This window comes from Apaloderma vittatum, unplaced genomic scaffold (genome assembly GCF_000703405.1).
Source record: "Apaloderma vittatum isolate BGI_N311 unplaced genomic scaffold, ASM70340v1 scaffold15123, whole genome shotgun sequence".
Classification (NCBI taxonomy): domain Eukaryota; kingdom Metazoa; phylum Chordata; class Aves; order Trogoniformes; family Trogonidae; genus Apaloderma; species Apaloderma vittatum.
This window is the reverse complement of record NW_009709905.1, coordinates 13,473-33,886: the sequence shown is the minus strand read 5'-3', so window position 1 is coordinate 33,886 and position 20,414 is coordinate 13,473. Positions and strand designations below refer to the sequence as shown.

Genomic DNA, 20,414 nt, shown 5'->3' with positions numbered 1-20,414 from the left:
TGTAATAATTTTCACGTTCTTCTTGTCTTTAACTTGACTTTGTTGTACAGCCGTTGTAGAGAAACAGACACCCCTGCAATACTTTTACAATCAAAGGTATTTTCATCTCATACTAATCCATAGTATAGTTACATATTCCAGTCCCAGGCTCTCAAAAGCAGGCCATACACTCACATCACTGTTTTCAGGTTAATTTGCTGAAATGCACCTGTAAAGTAAGAATTCTTTTTCTTCTGCAGAACTGCAAATCCAGGACCTGGTAGCGTAAAGCTATAATTTTAACACGTTTTCAGAACTAGTTGTAGACACTGGTCAAAGTGACATGCAAACAAGCATGTTCAACATTCTCATCTTCCATGTCCTGCTATTTTACAAGCTCTTCTCAAATTTAATATTAGAAGTGCCTGTCCACAACATTACAAATTATAAACACATTTGGCTGTGTTCGTGCTCTTCCTGAGACTTCAGCAGAAGCAGGATGTGTCAAAGTATGCACCATTCTCAACATAAGATTTACCATTAAATATAGCCCTTAACTCTCCACCTTACATCTCACAGATTAAGTTATGGGTTTGCATAATTGTCCATTAAGTATGCTTTTATTTTAATAGGGAGGAAGAAAAACCCTGATCAAAACCCTGATCAAATCAGAATCCCAGAACATTCAGGATCTGCTCCTAAACAACAACAAAAGAAGTGTTATAAATTTTAAGTGGTGTCATTTTAAATGACTGCAGTTCGAAGCACTGGACTTCGTATCCAAACTTAAGACATGAGCATTTGTCAAAAATACAAAACCAAACAGCTGCTTTTGATGTGACTGATTAAACAACATTTGTCTCTGGTATTACTAACAGAATGAGTAAATGGGTTGTAATACAATGTAGAATAATTCAGTTACGTACTAGTAAACCTTTCATGGAGATCAGAGCACTACAGTCTCAGTTCAGCCTGAATGACTTTATAGACAAATAAATATGAGCTTAAATGCCAAATAAACATATGCTGAGCCCTTACACACAGTGGCCCGTGGGTACTGCAGTCAGAAATACACACAAGCATAAAATGTGAAGTCAAATGCTGTTCCCAAACACAGCTCAAGACTCTTGCACTCTCTAAATCTCTTTTCCAGAAAAATCAAGATAAATTTAGAAAAAATGACTGGTTTTAATTAGATAGAATCTCATACTGGAAAGGATTTCCAAGCCACTTTCCCTAGGATTTTGTATTAAAGGAACAACTGTTTTCCACGGAATACTGCTCGAGATTAGCAAAAAGGTTTCTAAAAGTCAATACTTCAAAACTAACCTTTAACATGCTTCCTACTTTGACCTCATCATGTATTGAAAATGCATTTTACAGTGCTCTACATCTATAACCGTACCAGAGTTCTACCAGTACACACAGCAAAAGCCGGAAGCACAGTTTTTCCACATGGAAAAGCACAGAAATTAGGATTTCCATGCCCATCAAGAAAGGAAAAACAGCATAAATAAACTTCCGTTCATTACTACGTTTAGTTACCTGGAGTTTGCAAATACAATGCACTGGCACACAAACACATTAGAAAGTTAAGCTTAGTTCAGTCTTACTATAGCAACAGGACGAGGAAAAGTCACTGCTATTGATAAATACGAGTGTATCAAATCAACTGAAGGGAGCCATCCATGCTGTGGCTGCTCAGCAAGTTACCAACAGCTTAGCTCTACAGCAAAAAAAAAAGGCAGTTGCAAAAAGTGTAGTAATTGTTTTTTCACAAAGCACCAACATGTCACTCCCTCCCCAAGTAAGTAATTATATTTACAAAGCATGTTTTTAAAAGCCACACTTTAATGAAAGAAGGGAAGGGAGGAAATCCATCTTTAGTAGCAGAAACCACTGTATTTCACTATTTGGAAGGGAACCTACACATCACTTTTTACTTGCAGGGGTTAAGCTGCAACTGCTAAGGCAGGCAGTCATGACAGTCAAATCTTTCTACAGTAGCGAGGGCTGCGCAATAACCCGTTCTGAGCACTGGCCCATCTCACCTGCCTTAAGTGTATGAACAAACCGTTACATTTTTAAGCACTATTTTGATTAAAATAAACTCAACGAGGCTTCGGGAAGAGATACCAAGGCAAGGCGAGCAGATGGAGAGCCTAGCTGACACATAACAATAGCTGGTGAAATATTACTCTTATTTTCTGTAATAAACACCAAGATCAAAACATTATGCAAGTTAAATTTCCTTGAAAGGTTCCCAGCAGGAGTTTTCCTTTTTGTTTGTGCAGTACACGATTTCCTCTCACCCACAAAAAACATACCAAGAATGTGCATGTGCCACTAACACTAAGCAGCACTTCCTTAATCACTCATTTCCAACAATTTATGGATGATCAGTGGCAAAAACGAGCAAAAATAATGAAAGCACGCAATGAAAGCTCATTGAGACAAACCGGCTTGGACTTCCTACTCATTTCTGTGTCTCTTTAAGATTGGGGTCTGATACAAATTAGCCACTGGGAAAAAAAAAAAGTCATCTGGTCATAAAATACAGTACAGGGTCACTTTTATGTAAGTTTGCCAAAAGGGACATAAACCAGGACAATTTCAAACTGTGACACAGGATAGAAGTATATTAAAAAAATCTTTGTTCCTCCTCCATTGTGCTGTCATGTTGCTCAGCTTTATAGACGTTCTGAGCACCAGCTCTGGCCTCTTCGCTTCCACCTGGTCTACCTAATTAATTAAGCAAGGAAGTTACCTCGAATTTTTGTACTATTTGTTTTTATTATCATGCACTTCTTTTGATGTTCCAGGAGTTAACCTCTTAATCCACAGACTCTGTGTGTTGTGTTCTGAACATTTTGGGATGTCTGGATAATTTGGATAATTGGTCAGGATGTTGCTGTCGCTCACGTTAAACTTTATGCCACGACTTCAAGTTCAAAGATCAGTATTAAGGTACAATACTTCATAAAGCCTTTTTAAAATTCTACACTCATGATTATGCAATATCTAGTTATTCCAGTTTCTCATGGCGGTAAATTGCACTATTTGTATTTTCTTACAAGGAAATTACTCCTAAACACCTTTATCTTTGTCAACTTCAAAGAAATACAAATTTCAGCTGAAGTTACATCAAGAGAAAGTATATTTTAAAGGTCAAGAAAAGGTATAGCAATTATCTCCTCAAAAATGCTTGCCTCTCACACAGCAGCACACATGTAATTTCCTGTTCAGTCTGTAATCACACATGGAAACATCAGCAGTGTGAACTACAGATACTCAACTGCAAACAGCATGGTTTTCCTTTTTTTTTTTTTCGGAGAGAATGATGAAGAGAGGTTAATTCTGACATTAAGAAACATGATCAACACTTGTTTCGTAACAGTCCTACAGAATTTGCGAAGGCCATTGACAACTGAAAGAGTATCTCCACAAGAAATGTAACTTTATGCACAGACAAGAAGAATACAGCATGATATGAAAAAGTTTTTAATACTGGTGCAGGAGAGTAAAGTTACTTCAGATACTCCAACAGCTCACTGAATAGCGCTGGCTAAGGTGTAATATAGCAATGACCTCCGACTACTTTAATAGTCTTGAAAAACCCAGTTCACACATGTGCATGAAGATACATACGTGTGCATAAATGCACATGGCATGTAAACACATAAACACAAAGGTGTGTGTGTATATATGTATATATATATATACACACACACATACCTACGTTATCCACCTCCAATATTGCTTTTACAATTATTCTCCTGAAAATAGAAGTCTACAACTGCCATTAAATGGAAATAAACCACAGCAAGGAAGAGCACTTAAGCTCTTTAAATGGGCATGGTCAACCCCCTTAGGCCCAAAATGCCCTTTTTGAATTAACATAGTGGTTTTAATTAAAAACTAGGCAGAGAATCAGTTTGATTTTCAATACAACACTGCATCCGTCCATGGTGAGTGCTAATTTCCGCATTTCTCTCCTCTCTACAATATGCAAGTCCTTGGCTGTTTTAAACTGTCGCCCTGGGGAATCAGAAAGAGTCTATAAGAGGGGCCATGTGCCATTTGGAAAGTATATTAGCAATCAAGAAAAAAGCCATAGTAAATTGAAAGATGGTTAATCAAACCCACTCTGATTCATGAAACAGTTACAGGGGCAGTACTTCCTTACAAGAACAGGGAAAGAAACGTTATACAAAGCTCGTAACAGTAGCCCATAAGCTCTCTGAAATATCATAGCTTGCAAAAAGTTCACGTTACAGCGAATATATAAAAATCAACTTCTATGGCATAAACACTCAAAACTTTGGGGGCTAGGCCCATGTGGGATAATGACTAACATTACTGTCACAATTTCAGCAGGACAAAGAAATCCATTAAAAATTTAAAAGTCCATTCAATTTCAGAACTGAACCTCTTTAAACCAATGAGTAATTATTACGTGAGCACCCTCGAACAGACGACTTGACTATGCACACCTAAATTGCAAGTGACCTATTTATTCATTATAATGAAGGCGCCTCTATGAGAATGCATAAAAGCTTCCACTGCAACAGTCATCTTATCCAAATTTTGAGCTGGGAATCTCAAAATAACTGCTTACCCTACTCCTTGTACTCAACTGCCAATTGAAAGATTAAAGATTATGTTTCCTTTGCCAAAGCTCCTTACTGAATGTCAGCACATGAGGAGTAGATCATTCTTAAATGCTGTGAGTTTTGCCAAATGTATGAAATGTTCTTTTAAATTGAGATCACTAAAATCTGATTTTGCCAGTTAACAGCAATAGCATTTGAATGACATTTTATGTCTCTGGCCCATTAGTCTGATGCGACAATTTTTTTTAAGAAAACTTGCACAACTATAATCAAAACCAAAATAATTTGTTAAAGCACCAGAATTCTACAAAGTAATCATGGCTTCAAAATCTTCTCTGAAAAGAGATAAGTGATGTGCCAAAAATCCAAGGAAAGTAAAAAAGATGGGAAGTACCTCTTCACAGATTCTAGAATTGAACAGTCTTTAAAATACACTCATAGTACTTACTGGAAGTAGAACAATTTATCTGCATCAGAGTTTGAATAGTTCACAGTTAAAATTGTGTTCTATCTCAATTTTAACTATGAACTATCTGAAGTGGCATTTGCCCCTTACTTTAAGAAAAGTGATCAAAGAGAAGGTATGTTCATATTAAAATGGACTACATTGCCTGCAACTTTAACTATAGTTTTATGGCTCACTCAAAGCTGGTAAAATGAATTATTTATGTCTGCATCCATTTTTGTGTACTTTTAAATAGAGCAGCCAGGTAAAATACACACTGGACAAAGGCCTTGAGAGTACCTGCACTAGGAATCACACTTGGCTTCTGGGATGTACCGAAAACATATAGAAAAAGTATCAAAAAGTCCTCAAATTGGGCATTTCCTCCCTGCTCACAACAGGTGGGGTTTGACAGTAAAATCTGATTTCATTTACGCCCACAAAGAGGCACAACTACTCCAAAGCACCAACGCTCAACTTTTTCCTGACAGCTGCAGACAGATTATGGTTCTATTTGGAATTACAAATGCTTCTCCATGTAAACATGCAGTGGTCATCCAATTTATCTTGCACGGGATTTATTTATAGCCAGTATCATAAGCTTAAAATTTACACCATAACTATGTGACGTCAAACTCAACTTGGTCATCCAAACTTGTGCCTGAAGTTGGACACATCTATAGTTTGGTCAATACAAGATAATGCTGCAGTAGCACCAAGATGCTCAGAGCAGGCTACGCCAAACAAGTATTTGCACACCCTCTTGGCTGGGTCCTGTAGGTCCTTTCTGACACAGCTCTAGTGCTCAGTCCATGTAATTTCCTGGTAACTTCAGCTAGAGAATAAAATTTCTGCTCATTCACAACATTCTTTTCAAAGTTTTCTTTCACACTATACTTCAAGTACATTTTTTTTCTGCCTTCTGTTTTCTCTCTTAAGTGTCTGATGAACCTTAAAATCCCAAACTGAATCCAGCAATTCAGATGAGTTTTCCCCAATTCCACCAAGAGCAAAAAAGACAACTTCATTGTCTCCACGCCCACTCCCGCAGAAGCAATCAGGAATTAAGTTCTCCTTCCCACCACAATCATCCCCTTGTTGATTTACTTTACACGTGATCCACCAACGACTCAAAGTCTTTTGCATCCATCTTTAATGGGTTTCATCTTCCTGATTTCAGACCACGTTTCAAGATCCTTCACTTTCTAATAACCGTCATCCAAAGGGCACAGAATTCCCTTAAGTGTAGTATCATTAAAAACAAAAGCGTAATCATTTGGAAGATAAAGATTAATGAAAAAGTGCCGCAACTGGTCCCCAGACAGTTGTTCCAGTTTAATTTATCTGATATTTACGATTTGAAATTCATTTTGCTGTGCCTCCCATTATAGTAATCTTTCATTATATTTCTGTAGTTCACATTAATATAATCAGTATCAGCTTATTGTTCAGAAATCGCTTTGCCAAATTCTACTTCTTGCCCTTGTTATTTCCAGTGCATTTATCAAACCTTTTTTCCTTTTAGCATTCTAACAAAATTTTTCCAGAAAAATAAAATCTTGATTAAAACATTTTATAATTAAAAAGAGACAATTTAAGCCATTTTCAAGGAGGTTTCTTCCTCTTAATGCCTACTCACAGCCACACACCGTACATTCACTTCAACTGTTTGTGCAAGAGCGTGCATTTGTATATGCACATTCACACACATCCCTGTGCCAAATCCTCTCAAATTTGTGATTTCAGTTTCATCAGAAACAAGGGCTGGAAAGAGAATATATACTGTAATTAGGCTGTATTTAAAAGTATTTTCTTACCTTTTTTAAGCCAGCAAATCCTTCCGATTCCAGGAAGAAAAAGGCAAAGGGCATCAACACAAACAAACATAAATTTGAAAAAAGAGAAGCAAGATTCCATAAACCTGCAACAAACAAGAAAAAAGTTTACATTTTAAGCGTCTCAGCTTCAGAAATTAAAGGTATTATATCTTCCTTCCTTACATATAAGAACATAGTATATACATACACAGGCTAACACAAGCCAGGTTTTTATGGATACATAGTGATTTACAAGTCATTGCTGAAAAATACCCATTTCTCCACTTGATCTTCAGACCAAAACTGGATACCAACTCAAACAGCAGCAAACGTCCGATACCTTGGAAGACAGACTGCAAATTCAGGCAGGCTACTTCTACAATATCCCACTGAAGGCTCTCTAGATAACCACTTTAAAAATTTTCAGGGCAAAAGTACTTTACTACTAGCAGTGAACCTCAAAAAATTCAGTTCTGTGTACTCACTCCCTCCCAAATTTGGTCCTCAAGAGAAATTTAGACAAATCACGGATTTTAATCCGAGTGATACACAAATGCCATCATCACCTCCACATTTGAAGATATCATGGTAATAGCAACAGCAGCCTTCCATGATGAGACGAGTGGCTCAGTGGGCAAGAGGAGAGCAGATGTTGTTTATCTCAACTTTAGTAACACTTTCAGCATCATTTCCTATAAATCTCCTCATAGTTTAATTAACGAAATATGGGCTAGACAAGTGGACTCTGATGTGGACTGAAAATTGGCTGAGCTGCCGGGCTCAAAGGGTTGTGACCAACAGTAAAGTCAGGCTGGAAACCAGTCACCAGTGCAACACCCCAGGCGGTGTATGCTGGGTTTAACTTTTTCATCAGTGACCCGGAGGATGAGAGAGAGTGAGTCCTCAGCAAGTTTGCTTAAGAATGAAGATGAGGAGGAGCAGTGCCCTGCCACTCAGATGAACCTCAACAGGCTGGACAAATGGGCAGACAGCACACTGAGGACCAATGGTCCCAAAAGCAGCTTTCTAGAAAGTCTGGTGCGGGACACCAGCCGAACACAAGTCAGCAACGTGCACATGCAGCAAAGGTGGCCAACAGCATCCTGGGCTGTACCCGGCGAGGTGTTGCCAGCAGGTCGAGGGAGGTGATGCTTGCTCCCAGCTCAGCACTGGTGACACACACCCGGAGCGCCGCACCCAGCTGTGGACTCCTCCATACAAGACAGACACGGCCATACTGGGCTGAGGGCAGCAAAGGATCACAAAGATGATTAAAGGATTGGAGCATCTGTCATACAAGGAGAGTCTAAGAAAGCTGGAATTGTTAAGCTTTGAGAAGAGAGGACTTGGGGAGACAATATCAACGTATATAAATACCTGATGAGGGAGGGGGAAGGGAAAAGAGAATCAGACTCTTCACAGGGTTATTCAGCGAATGGAGAAGGGGCAATGAGCATGAATTGAACAAACAGAAAACCTACTTAAACATAAGAGGAAAGAAAAACAACAACAGCAAACAAACTCAAACTTCTTCCACTATGAGAGCAGTCAAACACCGCAACAGGTTGCCTATAGATGTTTTGTAATGGTCATCCTTTAAGATAACCAAAACCCACACTGGCACTGCCTTGAGCAGCCTTCTCTAACTGAGCCTGCTTTGAGTGGCGGAGGTCAGACTAGACTACTTCCAGAGGTCCCTTCCAATCTCAACCATTCTGTGACCTAGGCTAAAAATTATAAATTAAAAAAAAAAATCAACAACTGATCACAACTAGGACATCTGTAAGACACATGTGACATCTGCAGGAAGGGAAAAAGGTTTAGAAAATAACTTGAAGTGACAGCTGATCTCCATTAAGGGTATCTGCTCAAGCAAGATTTTTCTAAGCTGAACACTTTCTGAACAGCCAGTTTCTGGTGCCTAAACACGAATCTGTTATCATCATCCTATCAAAAGTTGTGCTGCATGTAGTGTTTCTTCTTTAATAAAAACAGAAGCTTACTTGCAATTTAGTAGCTAACAGGTTTAACTAGTGTCACATGTTCTGAATCCTGAAAACACAGCTTTTATTTTGTGTTGAGAAACACAGACATAGCCCCCCACCTTCCCCAAAATACACAAATTTCCACAGTTCTGCAGGACTATATTCTATCACCTAGAATTCAAAAAAGAACATCCCCCATGATAAGAAAATTTGAGCTAACAGCTTTGTTTATTTCTTTCTTCTCATGTACAGGCTTGTTCATTTTCTTCTTTGAAAATGTTCATTTTGGAAAGAATAGGGAAGGAAAGAGACATTTACTGTATACCTGGGGACTTCATTACTGAGAGAAATTCCTGTATTTAGTTCCAAATGTAAAATAGCAGTTATCTTCACCTACACACCCTTAAAAATGCTTTCACTGTATATACTTCCCTTTTCCTCCAATAAAATTATTTAAATTTCAAGGAGAAATAAAAACAAGTGAGGAGGAGGGAGGTAAGGGGGCAAGAAATCAAATTCTTCAGCAGCAGGACACCAGAAACCAAAGTTAGTCAAATAAGCTACAGAAAACAAAACAAGAAAATTCCAAAAGATACCTGAAATATAATACTCATTTGCTAAAGAAAACAGACTGCCTAAAGGTGGCTAAACTCCACTTAACAAAGAGGGGGATTTTTCCTTTTGAATTCGCTTAGCCAGGAAGCTCCTGTTACCATTCAAGAAACATTCACACATAGCAACATCAGCAAGAATGTCATTAACAGCCCTTACTAAGGGTACATCAAGCAGTCTGCATCCTTTTTTTCTTTTTTCTTTTTTTTTTTCCCCCCTAGAAAATTAAGAACCAGCGTTAGAATAGAAATGCTATTTGATGGGGGTGGGGATCTTATTCCTACGGTTTTCTCTGAAGACTCCTTTCTGAATACCTGGTTGTTCTAATTTCAGCAGCTCCACTACATGTGTAGCTACAATGTGAAACAGTGCTTAGGAGCCACACAGTATGCAGAGAGGGGAGAGCAGTGCACACTCAAGGTAATTTTTAATAAGTTAAAATCCAGAAATTCACATGTTAGCACCAGAATATTGAACTACAGAGCTACAACGCAGCTGCATATGAAGTTGAGAGGACTAACATAGTGCTGCACTGCTGCTGACAGGACTCTCCTCAAAGGAACATACAGAACCCTCTCTTCTTCCCTTGCCATATTTCTTACCCAAATTCAATAGTTCAGAACTCAAATTAAAACAGAGCCAGAAAGATAATTATTTCCTACTACACTGATAGCATCATAAAATGCACATATCAACATATATAAAACATATAAACATATATAAGATTTAGTCTAGCAGATTTATTTTTTTATTTAACAGGTCAATATAATGTAAAACTTAAACACCTCTCAGTCTTTGGCAAAGAGATTAGACCCTCCTCAATTTTTCGTCTTTCCTATTTGTGGCAGTTTCATTACGTTTTACCCCCACCTGGTGGTTGTAGCCACCAACAGCACAAGAGAACATCCAGCTGTCACAAGTATTTCTGGGTGTCATTAAGAGTGTTTATGCTGGATCCAGGTACGCGCTTTCTGCCTAGTTTCAAAAATTAGAGGCGTATATTTTCTATTTTTCTATATCCACAACTCATGCAACAGTCTATAGTATAAAAAAATGTTACATTTGTAATTGATAAATTTAGCTAAAGTGTTTTAAAGCCATGCAAATTTTCCCATCTGGTTACATTTGCAAAGCAGTAAGTCTCGGCTAGACGGAGTATTACGAATACTTTCTGAACTCGAGTGCTTGTGAGAGCTCTCAAAATTCGCAGGGGTATTTCAGAACCCGCGCTAGCATATGGCAAAATGCTTCGAGAGCCGCGCACGGCTGTGGCGCATTCCCAGCGACCACCACAGGAGGGAGCCCTTCCCCCAGCGACCCGTCGGGAAGGCGGCACCGCAGCTCTGTCCCGCAGCGCCAACAAAAGCCCGGGCTCACATCCAAAACCGACTGAAGCCTCCACAGCAGCTGCGGGAAATCTTTAAGTTTAGTGCAGCCCCGTCTCAGTGTAAGCTCTGCCATACGCAGTCGAACTCGGAAGCACCAAGACGCTGAACGGACTTCCCTGCTAGCCCTTAATACCGGACCTCCGAAATAGAAATTACACCGTGTAACGCGCAAAAGGGCACTTCCACAAGATGAGCATGCTAAAATCAAAATATGATGGTGACTGGGAAATTCAAAGGTCTTTCAGTGCAACTTTTTCCAGCAGTTTTCTAATTAACTCAAGTTTTCTCAAGTACTGTAGCAACTTAGACAAGGGCAAAAATTTCTGAATTATTATATAATTTTCACTCTCGGAAATATTTTACTGCAGTTTATCCAAAGTCACTTCAGATACAGAACAAAGGATTATTTTCCATGAACTTTTATTTGTTGTGTTTTAGAGTAAAGAATATATCTTTGGCTGGGCAGCTAAATCCATGTGAAAAAATACAATTAGCTGGGGTTTTTTTCTTCCATGCAGGAGACATACCAAATTAGCAACTCCCTGTGACATGTGACAAAATACATCATAGAATAACTCAACCAGAAAGAACCTCTAAAGTCCGATCTGCTGCTTAGAATGGCTAAACTGCAAGTGCAATCACGTAGCTCAGGGCTTTAGCCAGCTGAGTTTTTGGAAAATTTCCAAGGATTTCGATCTCCCAGTCTCTCTGGACAATCTTTTCCAGAGCTCAGCCATCCCCACTGTGAAGAACTGGTGCTTTACGTCCTGCAGGCACTGGTTCCTGGCTCTCACTGCATGCTCCAGAGAAGAAGCTGGCTCTAGGCAAATGCCTCCTATCAGCTCTAAATTCAGCTGTGCCCTGGCTTTCCTAATTTCACACCAGGATATTAACCCAGGTGATATTTCTACACCCTTTCCCGGGCAGTTCATCCTTACCTCTACCTTCCGTGCACTTCCTCGTTGGTTATGAGCTCAGGAGTTCCCCGCTAAGCCAAGCTGACCTCCTATTACAGCTGCTCATTTTCTCGCTCACCAAGGTACATATTATGGTGCATGAAGGTTCTCTCTCAAAGTCAACACTTGTCCTGGCTTCCTTTGCCTTCAGGGCATTCTCTAGTAAGGTCCCACACGGACGTTTCCCAAAGAGGACAGTCTACTGTCTCAAAAATCTATTATTTTTATTCTACTATTTTTCTTACTCACTTTTCTCAGATCTAAAACTACTCTGGCACTGCAGTCAGGGTCACCACTGACCACCACACCTATAGCCAGCTCCTCCTCATTCATGGGTTTAAAAAGAAAAAAAATCTGCTACTGTCCAGAAAACATGAAAAAAAAAAAATCTCAAGTTTCAGAAAGATGACCAATAACATGCATTATTTCCTGTCCTCAACTATCCACATTTACTTTGTGGATAAATTTAACCTTAGGGGGAAAACAAAAAAAAAAAACAAAAAAAAAAAACCCAACCACAACACATCACCACACCCTTACAAGTTAGGGAAACAGAAATTAATAAATATGCTATCTGTATTATTAGATAGTTTGCAAAAAGTGTACATTATTTAGATAAAAATTCTCCAAAGCCCAATTACTATGCCTTGACAAAAACAGAAAAAGGACAAAACAGTTACCTTGTAAATTATAAATTATAAATTGTTCACACAGTGAAAGTACTATGTCCTTTCTCCAGACAAATCTATTACAGAATGTTGCATTTCCACTAGTTATTTCCCTTAGACACACAGAAGGGCCCAAATTAATTTTGTTTACAAATATATCACCAATAGTTGAACTTAATTAACTGCCTAATTACAACTGCTTATAGCTAGAAAGTTTCTTAAAACAGTATGTTTTGAGAATAAATTTTTATGTATAACCGTAAAGAGAGCTTTATGAGGAAGAAGTGTAAATAGTTTGTTTTCAAGTTAGCTTCTAGTAGCTCTTATTCTACACTAACATTTAAAGCAGTGAATTTGGTTTAATTGCATTAAGTCTGTGTAATTATTTAAAAAAAAACAGAAAAGTTAAGAGACTTTTGTGATATATCACACTGCAGCAAAATCAACTAGTCAATAACACAATTCAATTAGTATCTTAAGTGAAAAATGCAGTTATTAGTTTGAAAATAACATATCTATGCACATATAATGAAGACATTCATTTTAATTACATTATGCTGAGTACTAACCATGAATTAGTGAGCCATTTAGCCACTGAATATAGTAGTTTTGTGGAAAAGAAAGCAGGATCTCATTGCTGATTATTGAGAAAGGTAGAAGCAGGACTGCACCAGCTGAAACTGCTAGAGTGAAGGTGCTCAAGAACAGCCTGAAATTTAAAGAAATGTACCACTGTTACCACCAACATGCTCTGAACAGGGGAAAAAAAAAAAGTAGTTAGCCTGCCTATTAGTTGGTGTCTAAAGAAAACACATATTTATATTGTAAAGGGGCAGGAAAAACTGATTAACACAATATTTCATTTCCAAGAAACTAATTTCAAATACCAAGTAGTTTATAAACTCCAGTAAAAACAATTAGTTTTTACCAACTAGCAGAATTACTCTCTTGGGACTTGCATGCATTCAACTGCAATGTCACACACACAGGTTAAATTATTGGAGTTCACAGAATATCTTATCGTAAGTCCCCCATTTTAATTTTCATTTCCCGCATACACAGTCAGAATGAGAAAAATTTCTATATTCTTACTACAATTTTTAAAAGCAGAAAAGCTTTTTATGTCTAAAAAGTGAGTACAGTTATACACGAACAAATACTTCAACATTGAACTGGGGGAAAAAAAACATTGCTTTTCTTTTACAGAGTAGTTATTCCAGTATCATCTCACAGCCTGGTGTTTTCTGACAGCTGTAAAGTCAATACAGAGAAATTGTCAGAATTATTAAAATATTTAAGCTTCTTTGTCTTAGACCCCAAACACACCTTGTATCAAATGCCATCTTGTGGCATTAAAAAGAAGTGTTCTTTGGGAAAAAAAAATAAAAAAAATCATTCTCATAGAACTAATTCAATGCTAGAATAAAATCAGAAATAATCCTCAAAACCAAATGACAATAAACTTAACTGGATGACTCCTCTAAGACAGATGTAAATTGCTTACAGAGATCTTATTTTTCCTTAATTGTCTACAAATCCATTTTTCATTCACACAATACTTAAAGTCTGTGTGACTAATTTTATTTTCAAACATATTCTTATATGCTTTCGTTGCTGGTTTCTGAGGCTTTTTTTTTTTTTCCTTTTCCTTAGGGATGTTTAAGCATTCTAAGCCAAAACTGAAACCCAACAACACACTACTACAGCAGTTGGGCTTTGGTTTTCTACCCCCACACATCCCCTAGGTTCTGACAATTACGCTGTGCAAAGAAACACCCATCTGCATATGTCTGACAGCTACTGCTTTTTTGAAAATAACATACACTCTTAAGGAGCAAGAAAGCTTAGGCTGAAAAAACAAGAAGCATTTTACATTTGTAACACCAATTTTAATGAAAGCTTGTTACTCTAGGGGAAGTGTTAATCTTGTCTTATGCTGTTTTTCGCATGAAGAACACAGTATTTACAATTTGTATTTGCTTTATTTTAAAATTGAACTAGAATAGATGCAGGGGAGGTAATAGTTAAAGATCGTTTTTACTCTGAATATTTAGAAATCCAAAATCAGGCTAAAACCACAGCTATGAAAAATCATTCAATCTAGAAGACCATTCACTGTTACAAGGGCCTCCATTGTAGCTTTAAAAACCACAGGAGAGATGCTCCTCTGCTTGAGGGGAAGAGCTTCATACCATTTAAAAGTAGGTATTTTGCTTCAGATCTGAAGTAGGCCACGTGGCAAGTAAATATTTCCAATTCATAAAAAATATTGGTATCAGACACTCCTGGGAGAAGCACGCCTAAGATTTACATCACCTTGGTGCATCGTTCAAGCTCGCCACAGAAGCACAACTGAAAATGAACAGCTTGCAATGGACTCGGCACCTTCCCAGGGTACAAGACAAAGTAATAGAACTCTCCAGCAGCTCTCCTTCCAAAAGGATGACAGTACCACCACAGAAGAGCTAAGAACACTGTAATAAGCAAGTAGCAACTCCACATAATACAGCAAATCATGAAACTGAGAGGGCAGCACCAGCCCACAGGTGTTCTGTAAATCTTCAGGCATATTTAAACTGGAGAGATTAACATCCAGCTTTACAAAGGAACAGGAAGAGGAAAGAGTTGCCAGCAGACCAGCAGGTCTGGCAAATGCTTGTCATCCTTTTGATTTTTTTTTTTTTTTTTAAGATGTTTTTAATAGGATCAAGTACAGATGTTCACTTCAGCGTGAACTTTCTCTCCAGGATCCATCACCTCCCTTGACAGGACTTCCATCCACTGAGAAGGGAACTTCAACTCCTACCTCCCACAGAAACATCTACAATTTACAGACCTAAACTGAGGTGCAGATCTTCACGTGCACTCAATTCCACCTCTCACACCAGGTCCTCACATGAAATTCTGTCTACCAGGAAACCCACAGGTGAAAAAAGCCCTAGACCAAACTGCTTTGCCTCTGTCATGCCTTTTGTAATACAAGGTGCAGCTCGATCCACTTTTTTCCTCTGCTCTCTAGTAATCGATCTGCCATCATGCGTAAAATGGACTGTTATTAATTGGGAAGCACAGAATGTGCCTATCGCAACAATACATTCAGGAAGAAAAGGTCTGCAAGAAAGAGCTATACATACGATATTCTGTTAACGATGGCATCCTCATCCTCTTGCTCATCTGAAAATTAAATTACAGCAGGTTATACTCAACACTTACTCATCCTTCCTCAGACTAAAATGTATATACATAGGAATAATTTTAAATTACAACTAAAATTTAGAATCACTAAAACAATTTATTAGCATAAATATTAAATATTTAAACATGGCAACCAAAAATTTATATTTTTTTTTTGCTTTTCCTAATCTTAAACTCTTTTCCATCAATATAGCTATGATGTTCTTTCACTCTATTTAAATATGCAGATGAAAACTTCTTGGATATATCTCCAGAGGGCCCCAGGATCTCCAGAGAGCAAACAAGCTTTCAGACTACTACCATGGCTGCTGCCAGGAATCACCCCCTTGAGCATCTCTGAAACCCCAGAGAGCTAGGTAAGCTACCGGAAAGTTTTAGGGTCCATATCAACTACTGCTATAAATCCCTAAATACATGTTTTATTTGCAGTAATAGCATATTTTTAAAACATAAAAGCATACCCAGAACAGTAGTGACAACCACTCAGTTGCTTCCCCATACTCATCCCTCCTCCCCAGTCCTGGGGATTCAGGGAAGAGCAGGAAGGAAAGTTCTTGTTGCTTGTTTCAGATTTAAGATATCATGGCTTCTCTTCTAGCATTTCACATTTTAGACCATTCTTGTTCACTTATTCCTCGATCAATATACCAACTTTTTGAAACATTATCAACATTTAACTCGGAGGTCAACTACTAATATATCCTTCATTTTTTCTTTATGTCCTTCCCTATACACAATCATACACAAATATATGCATTTCTGCATTTCAAATAATTTTAGTCAGCTTTCTTCTTTTAAGTTGTTCATGAGATGTAACTGAAATTTATTCTAAACCTAAAAATAAATTAAGCCAAGTGTTTCAAGTTCTTAATAGTCATGCACACATTTGAAATAATCATGAGGCTATTATTGAAATTCTGTGCAAGTACCTTAGGTTATTGTTTCTCATTTTGTGATGGGAACCTCGTGGTGTTTTGAGAGACTACGTTAAGGTCTCCTATGAATCATTCTGGCTAAAGAACTTGTTGCAGAAACAACAAACAATTTGTCCTGAAAGAATTCCAGATGTGCTAACTCTTCAGACATGTCTCATCACGAAGATCCTAGCAGGCTACAGATTTGCCTAAGTAAGTGCTCATAAAGCTTTCATGAAGTCAGGAGAGCTGCAGAGCAGTTCCTCTCACTGGCTGATGAGATCAACAGCCAAAAAGGTAAAAAAAGTGTCTTTACACCCAATAGCGTTTGCCAAATCAGTTCCCCCTTCCCGTTCTCCCCTATCTCCAAATGGCAGCGCTTTGCAGCATCCAAAACACATACTGGGATCAGAGGATAGTATCAGTCTTACTTGTTTAAGTTATTTCCTATGTTTAAAGAGGTGTATATATTTTTTGAAAAAGGTATTCAATTTCTTGAAGAGTTTACTTTTTAAATATGAATCCATCTGTAAAAGCAGCTGTGTCATAACATGGGTCACTACAGCTCAGTAAGCAGTTTCCATTGAAGTTCAAAGTGTCAAGATCACTGCGTAAGAAGGCTTCTCCAGCACGACTGAGTATTACTGAGCATCAGGGAACCAGGTAAACTGCCGAGAGGCAAAGATTCTGCCAGTTTATACACGTTTTTATGCTATTTGTCTTTAGAAGAAATACAGAAGAAAATGACTGAGGTTCCTATAGACTTTTCACACAGACAACATTTCTAGGGGGAAAAAAAAAATACAGGGTTATCTCAAAGAGTAAGTCTTCAGTGGTGAGGTCATAAGGAACTAGTTAAGAAAACCAAAATATCTGTACTCGAGCAAAGCAGCATTTTTAGAAGAAATCTACTACTTCCCTTCTGTAGTACTGGCAACCTTTTCACTTGACCAGCTAAAGCTCTGAACTTCATTGTGGTGCTAGAACACAGCCTGAAGACACTTATTCCAGAAAAGTTGACATGAAAGGAGAACAAGACCTAAAGGCAAGGGAGGTAGAAGCATCTACTCAAAAGTCTCCTCGTTTTTCCCCTCTCAAAACAGTTCAGATTCAGGCTGCCACAGTCACAACAGGTCAACTGCTCCCAGCCATCCACCCCACCTCCGGCACAGCCACTCTTGATGGCAGAGTGCCACCAGCACCCACCAACCCTTTCTGGAGGTGCTCCAGTGCGCTCCCTTCCTCGCTTACTGGGATTCCAGGGCACAGTGAAGGCACTGAGGAGCACCAGAGCGGGCACAAGGGATGTGATGGAATCTCATGGCTTGGGGACAAAGGGAGTAGACAGAGGGTGAGAGCAGCATATACAACCCGATCAGTGCAGGCTGCTGTAGGACGAGCAGCCTGAGAAACACTTCTGGTCAGAGATCTGGTTCTTCTGCTTTCCTTATGGAGGCAGAGAGAAAAAGAATCATCTGTTCACTTGAAAAATTACTTTTGAATATGTTAAAATCTCTGTGCTTACCTGCTTTTCTTTTGTATCTTGTGATTATGAAGTAGGAAACTATGTAGAGAACAGCAAAAAGAAGAAAACAGATCTGGAAGGGGAAAAAAATACACATTGCATTTAGGTTGTGAATAAATCTCCGGATTATAGTAAGAATAAACAGAAAATTCACTATCAACAACTTAGAATATGCTTCTGTTGATCTGAATTCAATGTAAATATCAACACTGCTATGTTTTATGTTTAACAGAAAGTTAAACCAATAAGAACAGTTTAATTAAAGTAACAGTTATTGGATCAATTATACAGTCAGATAGTTTTACTGTAAAATTAGGGGGGGAAAAAAGTCATATTCATAGTGCAATTTTTTGTTTGAAGGAGGAGTGAGTGGAGGCGGTTGTGCTGTTTTTTGAAGTTTGAACTCATTCAAGCTTGTAAACGTTACCATGCTTTGTATCCCTTTCTCACATAATCTAAGTGTAATCATATTTTATACAATGGGCTCCTGAAGACCTATTCTGGAGTAAGCTATGGGGAAAGAAGAAAGTTACATCTACTACTTTCATCATGTCTTGAATCAAACTAATGCCATTTGACAATCCACACAAGAGAGACTCATCTGCCCACAGTGGATGTCCAATCGTGATTTAGTCAAACACGACGTTTCCTGGCTCTAAGTCAGGTTTCTGAATGTCAGTCAGAAGCAAAGGGCACAACCTCCCTCCTCACAAGGCAGGCAGCTTATTCAGGTCAGATGCACCTTGAGCCCACTGTGACTTGCATCATGCTGTTTCTAAGATTTAGCACTAGAATTTCAATACAATAAGATTATGGCCAAAACAATCTACAAATACGTCAGAAATCTTGGAAGAATGGAACCAAACAGCAGGACAGCTTTAGCCCTCCAAGCCTTTACGGGAAACCAAAAAACAAAAACACTTTAAAGATTTGCTCCTGAACGAGACGTCAGTGACTCAACACTGCTTCCTTAACCTTGTTTGTTGACACCTGCTAAAAACTTGAGTCAGTCAGAAATGAAACACGACCGAAGGATGCCGTTCCACGGTGCCATGGCCCTTCGCCTTCTCTAGGGCCTGAGCAGTCAGAACGAACCACGCTACAGACCAACAGCATAATTCTGTGCCCTGTGAGCTTGCCGGGAACAGACTCCCTGCACACCGCAGGCTGAGAAGCTATTTGAAACAGCCCAGCCTGGTAAGATTCTTTCACTTGTGCACAATACCAGTAGCCACCTACTGAGTCTTAACACACAGAAGTTACCCAACTGAAGGGGATGCATCAAGAGGAGCATGGCCAGCAGATCAAAAGAGGTGATCCTCCCACTTTGCTCCTGCGAGACATCATCTCAAATACTGCATCCAGTTCTGGTGGCCCCACTGCAAGAGGAACATGAATCTGTTTGAACGAGTTCAGAGGAGGTCACAAAGATGATCCAGGGACTAGAGCACCTCTGCTAGGAGGACAGGCTGAGGGAGCTGGGACTGTTCAGCTGGAAAAGAGAAGACTCCAGGGGGACCTTATAACTACCTTCCTGTACCTGAAGGGAACCTACAGGAAGGCTGGGGAGGGACTTTTTACAAGAGTGTCCACCAATAGGACAAGATGAAATGGGTTTAAGTTAAAGGAGAATAGATTTAGATTGGACCTTAGGAAAAAAATTCTTCAGTACAAGGGTGGCAAGACTCTGGAATAAATTGTCCAGGGAAGCTGTAGATGCCCCCTTCCTTGAGGTGTTCAAGGCCAGGCTGGATGAAGCCTCGAGCAACCCGGGCTAGTTGAGAGGCATCCCTGCCCGTGACAGAAAGGTTGGATTAGATGATCTCTAAGGTCCCTTCCAGCCTAGGCCATTCCATGTTTCTATGAATCAGGCAAAACTGCTGCAGCAGTTTTTACTATTAAAGTGAGTTTGCCCTGTTACCTGACAAGGTTGGAGGTTTTTTAATTGGCCTTGCCCAGATCTGCAATTTATAACAGTAGCACCCTAAATGCATTCTACTTCAGTCTGAGCTTTTATCTCCTTTGTCATTCAAAGTTACAAAATTACTTTACCAGGCATAATCTATCATTTAGAGATTTGTTGCCTTTAAGATCTCACTGTCTTAAAAAGAATAGAAAAAGTAAAAATCAAGAGCAGAAAAGTTACATGAAGTGAAAAGAAAACATGAAAGTAAAGGTAGTGATGATAGTCCTTAAAAATTGACAACTAAATCAGTATACTACATCCAAACCAGCAGAATCAGAGAAGGAAAGAATGTATCAATCAGGAAAGACAGACTTTTTTAAGAAATACTAACAAAAATAAACTGGAAGAGTT

The 20,414-nt window shown here is 38.7% G+C and overlaps 1 protein-coding gene across 1 annotated transcript in view; it reads right to left on the bottom strand.

Moving 5' to 3' along the window:
- Positions 1 to 18,167, bottom strand: part of LOC104268632 (limb region 1 protein homolog) — a gene marked incomplete at both ends in the record, with an annotated part of 32,356 nt that extends 14,189 nt beyond the window's left edge. Inside the window, 4 exons of the mRNA XM_009867110.1 lie at positions 6,855 to 6,958; positions 13,033 to 13,172; positions 15,598 to 15,637; positions 18,098 to 18,167. Of these exons, the coding sequence (XP_009865412.1) occupies positions 6,855 to 6,958; positions 13,033 to 13,172; positions 15,598 to 15,637; positions 18,098 to 18,167 (354 nt within the window). The remainder of the gene's footprint in view (positions 1 to 6,854; positions 6,959 to 13,032; positions 13,173 to 15,597; positions 15,638 to 18,097) is intronic.
- Between the last annotated feature and the right edge of the window lie 2,247 nt (positions 18,168 to 20,414).